Source organism: Elephantulus edwardii, unplaced genomic scaffold (genome assembly GCF_000299155.1).
Source record: "Elephantulus edwardii isolate Elephantulus edwardi_28Jun2011 unplaced genomic scaffold, EleEdw1.0 scaffold00105, whole genome shotgun sequence".
NCBI lineage: Eukaryota > Metazoa > Chordata > Mammalia > Macroscelidea > Macroscelididae > Elephantulus > Elephantulus edwardii.
This window is the reverse complement of record NW_006399855.1, coordinates 342,543-351,031: the sequence shown is the minus strand read 5'-3', so window position 1 is coordinate 351,031 and position 8,489 is coordinate 342,543. Positions and strand designations below refer to the sequence as shown.

At 38.2% G+C, this 8,489-nt stretch overlaps 1 protein-coding gene across 1 annotated transcript in view; it reads left to right on the top strand.

Annotated features, from left to right (window-relative positions):
* CAMK1D (calcium/calmodulin-dependent protein kinase ID) overlaps positions 1 to 8,489 on the top strand; it is a 618,438-nt gene that overhangs the window by 361,824 nt on the left and 248,125 nt on the right. The window contains exon 3 of the mRNA XM_006891836.1: positions 1,435 to 1,509. Coding sequence (XP_006891898.1) covers positions 1,435 to 1,509 — 75 coding nt within the window. The remainder of the gene's footprint in view (positions 1 to 1,434; positions 1,510 to 8,489) is intronic.

Genomic DNA, 8,489 nt, shown 5'->3' with positions numbered 1-8,489 from the left:
ATAAACATGGGTGTGCATATATCTGCTTGGATGTCAGTTATGGTCTTTTGGGGGTATATTCCCAGTAGTGGAATTGCTGGGTCAAATGGTATCTCTATTCACAACTTTTTGAGAAAGCTCCATACTGCTTTCCACAATGATTGCACACCATTTTATACTCCCAGGGTTCCAGTTTCTCCACAACCTCACCAGCATTTGTTGCTTGCTGTTCTGTTAAATTTTGCTGTTCTGACTGGGGTGAGATGATACCTCATAATTGTTTGATTTGTATCTCTCTTAGAGTTAGGGATTTTGAACATTTCTTCATGTGCTTTTTAGCCATCTGAATGTCTTCTTTGGTGGTCTGTTCATATCCTGTGCCCATTTTTCTATTGGAATATTTACCTTTATCTTGTTGTGGTGCTCAAGTATTTTATAAATTCTGGATATAAGTCCCTTATCTAATATGTCATTACCAAATAATTTTCCCCAGTCTGTGGCTTCCCCTTTTACCCTGTTGGAGAAGTTTTTGGATTTGCATAGGAATTTGATTCTTAGATTATCCCATTCATCTATTTTATCTTCTCCTGGTTGTAGGCAATGGTGATTAATTTTATAAAACATAATTAGCAGTAGTGATTGTATGAAACACAATGTGAATGAACTTTGTAAGCAAACAGATAGAAAATAAAAACAAAAAACAAACTTAGAGGTGGGGGGAATCCTAACTTACTGAAAGTACTGTAAAGTCATACTTTGGCTCTGACCAATCTGTGATCGTGAAAGAAACACTTTGAAGAGTGACTGATTACATTTTGAATGAATCACTAGTAGGTGATTTGGGCCCTGTAAGAAATGTTATTAGGGAGAAATATTTTACTCTACCTCAGTCCTACAATGTTGCTGTTGGCAGAGCTGACCCCCTAGAAGGTTTTCAGAGCCTGTAAATCACAAAAGAGGGGATTGAGTAGCTTTATCCCTTGGAGTAGCTAGTGGGTTTGAACTGTGTACACCTGGATTTGACAACATAACTCCTTACCCACTAGGAGTACAATTGGGTAAATGCAGGGAGGCTGCAGTATACTTGGAGAGGAACAGTTAGCAGAACAGGAATAAGTGGAGAATATTAAGAACTAAAAAGAGCTCTGATAACATAGAGTGTTACATGTTATACTGCTAAGCAAGAGTTCACTAGTTCAAATCTACTAGCTTTTCTTCAGAAGAAAGAGGGCTATTTCCTCTGGTAAAGAGAGCATTGAAAACTTGATCCCATAGCTTTGGTTTGGGTGTTGAAGAAAGGGTCTGGAGAGGTTCTGAGGACAACATTGTAAAGTTTTAAGTTTTCCATTTGGCTTTCCTGCTGATACTTGCACTTTTTGCTCTTACGATACCTGTTGTTTAAAATTTGTCATGTCTAGTTGTACTTACTATTGTGTCTGTGTGTTTTTCTTTTAGGATTAAACATGAAAACATCGTTGCCCTGGAAGATATTTATGAAAGCCCCAATCACTTGTACTTGGTCATGCAACTGTAAGTACCTTGTTTTAATTGATGAATGCCAACTACTGTTTGCCAACTCCAGTGCCCAAAATATACTAGGCGGTAAAATGAATTCATGTAGTGGGCCAGGAATGACAAAAAGGAGTGGTGAGAATTGTGGGACACTGGAGGAGGTTGTATCCATAGTAAGACATTGTGAGGAATGAAGCTGAATTCAGGTTGCATGAGGTCTAATTTGCAGCCTCTGTTCTGAAATCTAGAACCTTGACAGTGAAATGTGGTGCTACTATTGCAGGGCTTCTATATTCAGCATGCCTGTATTGCTTGTCAATGTGTGAGGCCCAAATGTTGCTTGCTGCAGACTATTCGGTGGAGGCACTGTGAAGTACACTCTGCTCTTGTCTCTAGGAGAAACTCCCACCCTGTCTTCATTTCCAGGGATGCTGGGGGAGGGACGCAGATGGTAGCTCTATGTCTGTGCCTTCCCTTCTATTCTTCTTACGGCAGATAAATACACATAACATTCTCATGGAAATTCATGTCCAGCATAAAAGAATTATAACTGGAGTCAGACCATGACATTATCACCCCATTAGACAATTTCTACTTTCTAGTAGTGCTAGAGATTGCCAAAGGAAGGAAGATGTAAGAAAGCTGAATGTTACTTGGCCAAGTGCTTTTTAAATTTATAATGAAATGAATGTTCCTCCTTCCTTCTGTAAATACCTTCCTTCCTTTAAGTGATAAATTTACTAGGAGTATCCTAGGACTTAATTTACTAGACTACACCAAAGGAAATAGTATAAAAGTGATAAGGATTTTACCTGAGTAAATAAATAATTTCTGGAGTGGGAGCTCTGATGGCCTGTGGCAAGAAGCTGCACTGCAATCCTAAAGGCACGCTGTTCGAGGCCACCAGCCCCTCTGTGGGAGGATGGGCATTCTCCTCCCATGTGATTAATTGCCTCTGTAAACCCACTGAAGGGTCAACTGTGGATTGATTTTGACTCTCTGGTACATACCACCACCACCATATTATTGAACTTTCTAACTATAGACTTTTTGTTACTGTTGTTTAAGATTAGAGTTGTTGTTATGTGCCATCGTGTCATTGGTGACTCATAGCAACCACATGCACAACAGCTCCAAACACTTCCCTATCCTGAGACATCGCACTGTTGCCTGCACACCTGCCTTCATTACCTCAGTTACTATGTCAATTCATCTTGGATCTTTCTCCCTGCACTGTCCCTCTACCCCTCCAAGCATGATGTCCCTTTACAAGGACTGGTCTTTCCTGGCAACATGCCCAGAGTATGTGAGATAGAGCTTCAAGATCCTTGCCACCAGAGAACAACTTGGTTTCACCCTCTTTAGAAAAGACCTGTTTGTTCTCTTAACAGTCCATGGGATGTTCAGTACTCTTCTCCAGCACCAAAACTCTAAGGCATTTATTCTTCTTTTATCATCCTTCGTGATTCTCCAGCTCTTTGATGCATAGCAAATAATTGAGACTTTGGCCTGGATTAAATGCACCTTAGTCTTTAGACTAACATTGTTTCTCTTTGGCATTTTAGAGAGGTCCCTGCCAGCAGATTTACCCAATGAAATTTGTCTTCTGATTTCCTGACTGCAGGTAGCAAGACTGTTGATTATGAAACCAAGCAAATTGTAATTGTCAACAATCCCAGTCTCTTTTACATCTATTGTGATGCTGCCAATTGTACCAATGGCATAGTCTTTGCTTTTTTAAAATTATTTGTAGACTTTTACTCAAGTAAAAAAATTTAAAAAGAAATAAAATCTTAAAGAAGAGATTCTGAGTTTCTGCTTTCAAGTCTTTTTGGTACTTATACAAAAGTGGAATTGTGGGCCAGAAAAGTTCTCTTAGGGTGTTTTGGTGGTATAGTCTGTACTGTTATGTTGCTAAACCTAGCTGACCCTCCAGTGGGTTTTTGGAAGCTGCAAATATTTGCCTTTTTGATGTTGAGTTTTAATCCATTTGGAGACTGCAAACCTTGATCTTCTGCAGCAAACACTTCAGGTCCTCTTCAGTTTCGGTGAGCAAGATTGTGCCATCTGCAGAACACAAGTTGTTGATGAGTCTTCTTCCAGTCTTCATGCTACATTCCTCCTCATAAACTCCAGCCTTCCAAATGATTTGTTCTGCACATTGATTGAAAAGGTATGGAGACAAGATCCATCCCTGACACACTCCTTTCCTGATTTTGGACCATGCAGTATATCCTTGCTCTGTTCTGATGAACCCTTCCTGATCCAACTATAGGTTTTGCATGAGCACATTTGGATGCTCTAGGATTCCCATTTTTGTCAAGGTTAACCACAATTTTTATGATCGACATAGTCAAATGCCTTATATACTTAGTAAAAACACAGATTTACTTTTCTCTGGTACTCTCTGCTTTCTTCCAAGAGCCATCTGACATTGGCTATGATGTCCCTAGTGCCACAGCCTCTTCTAAACCCAGCTTGCACTTCTGACAGTTCTCTGTTGATGTGCTGTTCCAATCATTTTTGGATAATCTTCCACATAATTTTGCTTGTGTGTGATAGTAGTGATATTGTTTGATGTTTCCCATACTCTATTGGATCACTTTTTGCACAAGTGAGAATCAGTATGGATCTCTTTCAGTCAGTTGGCCAGGCTAGCTGTCCTCCAGATTTCTTGGCACAAACTGTTGAGCTTGTCCAGGGCAGACTCTGTTGAAATATGTCAATTTGTATGCCATCAATTCCTGGGGCCTTGTTTTTTTTGCCATTTCCTTTAGAGCAGCTTGGACTTCCTCTTTCATTACCATTGGCTCTTGGTTCTTTCTGATATAGTGAGTCTATATATTCCTTCCATCTTCTTTTGATGCTTCCTGGATGTACTTATAGTTCATTTTTTATTAATGATTTTCAGACTCTGTATTGCTAAATGTATTTAGAGAATCTGGTAGTTAGTAATTTTTTTTTGTTTTGTGATGAATGTTTAAACAGTACATGACTTTAGGATTGTATTATGATAATTACCAACACATTCATTTAACCTTTCCTTGTTACAAAAGGGAGCTCTGCTGACCTAGTGGGTAATACGTTAGACTATCAATTCAAAGACAAGTTGTTCAAACCTATCAGCTGCTCCTCAGGAGAAAGATGGTCACCCTTCCATGCAATTTACAACATTTGAAAACCCCCTGAAGGATCAGCTATGGGTCAGTTCCAACTTGACAGCAGTGAGGTGAGAGTAAGTTGTTTATACAATATATTCAGCAGGTTAGGATTTCTTTGTATAAATATTTTCGAATGTCAAGACTAGAAGCATCTGAATGCCTTTGTCCTGGAAGTCAAATGACAGGCTTGGTATTGACCATCAGTATTGAAGGTATGTATAGTCAGCCATGACGCTGTCACTATAAGCAGTTGTTCACTACTTAATTCCACATTAACTTGCTAGTTGTTGTTAGCTACCGTTAAGTGGACCCCCTAGTCATAGTGAATTATCCAAAGTGTTATTAGACCACTATGATGCATAGGGTTTTCAGAGGCTTATATTTTGGAAATAGACTTCTGGGTCTTTCTTCCTAGTCCATTTTAGTCTGGAAGCTTTGCTGAAGCTTGTCCAGCATCTTAACAGTATGTGCAAGCCTTCACTGGCAGATAAGTAGTGGGTGCACATGAAGTGTATTGGCTGGGAATAGAATGCTGGTCTGCCTTCACCCCCTGAACTCTGCAGTTACCAGTGTACTCTTGGTTGTTTTACAGTTGTCCACATTGCTTGTTCTTTCTAACAATAAAGGCAAAATCCATACCCACTCCCATTGAGTTAATCTGAACTTATAGCAATCCTTTGACGCTGTAAATCTTGACAGGAAGAGACTCCCCATCTTGCTGCCAAGGAGGGAGCTGGTGGATTTGAACTACTAACCTTTCAGTTAGCAGTACAACATTAACACACTACACTACCAGAGCTCCTACAAAGAACACCATGACAGTGCAACATGTAAAAAAACACTAGACAAAAGAGCAGTGGGTCTTCCTAGATCTGTACTATGTTTTGTGTGCATGTGTGATCCTGTTTCATATAGAGAGAGTTTATTCTTGAAAAAGCTGGTTAATCACTATCTTATCAAGTACAGACCACTGAAGAAGAACATTATGACACTCTCATGATTAGCAAAAACCCCAGAGGATGTTATATTTTAATCCAATGCTGTATCCATTTATTTGCTTTATTTTTACTGTTTGTGGAACTAGAAATATAAATCAGTTAAAAATAACCCAAATATGAAAATCTCAGCTCTGCCTTTACTAATTGGGTGATTGAGGCCAATAACTTGACCTTTTTGAGGATCAGTTTAACTAATGGAAAAAAACAAGCAAACAAAAAAATGAGGATAGTGATATTTGTGTTTTATGGGTAGTTATATCTTCAGAAGAGAGGATGGGCCATCTGCTTTCAAAAGATCATAGCTTTGAAAACCCCATGAAGTAGTTCTAGGCTAACATAAATGGATTGACAACCCTAATTCATCTCCATTTATTGGGATCAATTCTACAGCAATTACCAACTATATCAACAGTGGGCACTGGGTGGGGAGAATATGTGGAGAAAAATATGTCAAATCATAGATCCTTGGTGAATTTTTTATGAGTATTTATATAATTTGATTAATGTTCCCACCATCAATATGGTCTTTAATCTTATTAAGTAAACTTCATGAGTTAAATATGATTAAGTTCATAATTTTTGAGGCAAAGTAGATTGACATTTTGCCTGTCTAAGCAACTTGCTTGAATGTTTACTAGCAGAATTTTATACCACTTGTAAGTGTGAGGTAGAAAGGCAAAAAAGGCGGAGAACCAGGCAAAGTAAAACAAAGGAATTTATTATCAGCTCTCCACACACCCAGGCCAGAGGGAGGCAGTGGGAATGGGAAGTTGCACCTGGCAAAGTTAAAACAAAGGTTTTGTGTGTGTGTGCGCAGGTGGAGGGATGTAAGTTGTTCTATTCTGTGGTCAGCTCCCTCTAGAGGACATTAATTGGATGCCTTCTGCCCCTTCCCATGTATGGAGCTGCCCAGGACCCTCTGGGTGGGTTGCATCACTGCCGAGGTTAAGCAGAAAGTGGCTGGTGGTTGTGCTGTCTTCTGATTGGCTGCAGCATTGAAATGTTTCCCAAGTGATGCATCTGCACAGAATGCTGATGAGCTTCCAAGTAACCTTTCAGTCAGGTGAGCAGAAAAGTGTTTGAAATGAAACTAGTTTTAAAACCAAGCCTCAAGGTTGTGTCTTTACTCCCTCACTGAGGTATCATACCAAAGTTGATTTTCTTTTCTCTTTTGGAGTTACAATAAAATGATATTCCTATGAACTACATTATTTGTAATTCTTAGTAATTTAGAGGGGTTGGGATGAAATGATCCTTAGGGGCATAATAGATGATGTTTCTCATCCTGAGTAACACAAAATCTAGAGGAGTGCTTGCAAAGTGACTTACATGCACTAGTAACCCATTGATAAGTATTGTTTATTCAAATGTTTGATGTCCAGTTACAGATGTTAGGTGCTGCTGATTTGAATACAACCTATAGTGACTCTGTGCTCGATAGATCTGAGCAGTTAACTGCTATTCTTTTCTCATTTTAAAACAACCTACTTCATTGAGGTACAATTTAAATAAAATTGAGTGCATTCATTTGAACTGAATAGTGATCCCATGTGACAGAGTGAACAGTCACCTGAAGCTTCCTAGTCTTTGATCTTTACAGGAGCAGATTAATGATAGGACATCTTTGATGCATGAAAGTATTGTTTGTTTTGAATTTTTGGGGGGAATGTATTTTTTTTTTAATTTTGTTACTGTTAGGTTATTGTTTCTAAATCCCAAATGTTTCAATCATTATCAGAGATGAAGTAGGGGATTTTTTACTTGTTGTTGTGTTAAGAGCTTAGAGAATCCTTGATTTCTAAACAGTTGGAAAAGATCTAGAACAAAATATTTTGGGAACTCTACTTCACAATATTTGTGCCCGAGAGGTTTTTGGTTTCCTAGGAAACATCATCTTAGGAACTGAAGCTAATATATTATAGGGTGCTCGTACCCCTTAATTTCATTACTTATGTAATTGTTATTTTGATTTTGGGTATTGCTGAATATTTGTTTTATGATGCTGTAGCATATGAGACTGGATTGTTTATAGACGTCTATATTGAAATTTTACTTTGATTTCTTTTTATAAATATCTTTTTTTCCTGAATGTTGTGATTTTTTTAAGAAACATTGCTTATATAATCTGAGGTGAGAAAGTAATTTAGATAGAGATTAAGGATACATTAGTTTAACATTTATTTCTCATTTGACTTTGTTAATGAAATATCAGTGCGTGTATTTGGAGATGGAAAAGGACCTCTCTCCCAAACTCTTCTGCTTTCACTTTTATCATAATTTAGGAAGTAAACATTTCATGGTGATGCAGTTCAAAGGATGCATCAGAAATACATCTATTTTTAAAGAACAATATGTTTTCCATATTGAATTCTATTGTGTTTTAAATAATAATTAGATGGTTAATATTATATCATCAACCTGGCCCTCTCCCTTGATCTGTTGTGATTTCCAGCCTGGTATGTCTGACTGCCTACTGACCAGCTCCATGTAGCTGTGTGTATAACAGGCATCACTAACTCATTAGATCTAAAATAAACTCCTAGATTCTGCTCAAAATCTGCTGTGCCTGCTGTCTATTAAATTTCAGTGAATGGCAGCCTGATTCTTTCATCTTGTTGAGGGTAAAACCTTGACATTATCCTTAACTCATCTTCTTATACATCTTACATATCTTTCCACTGGCAAATCCCGTGGTGGTACTAGAGATATTGTAGCTGATGTTAGATGGATCTTGGCTGAAAACAGGGAATACCAGAGGAATGTCTATCTGTGTTTCATTGACTATGCAAAGGCATTTGACTGTGTAGATCATAACAAACTATGGCTGACTCTGAGAAGA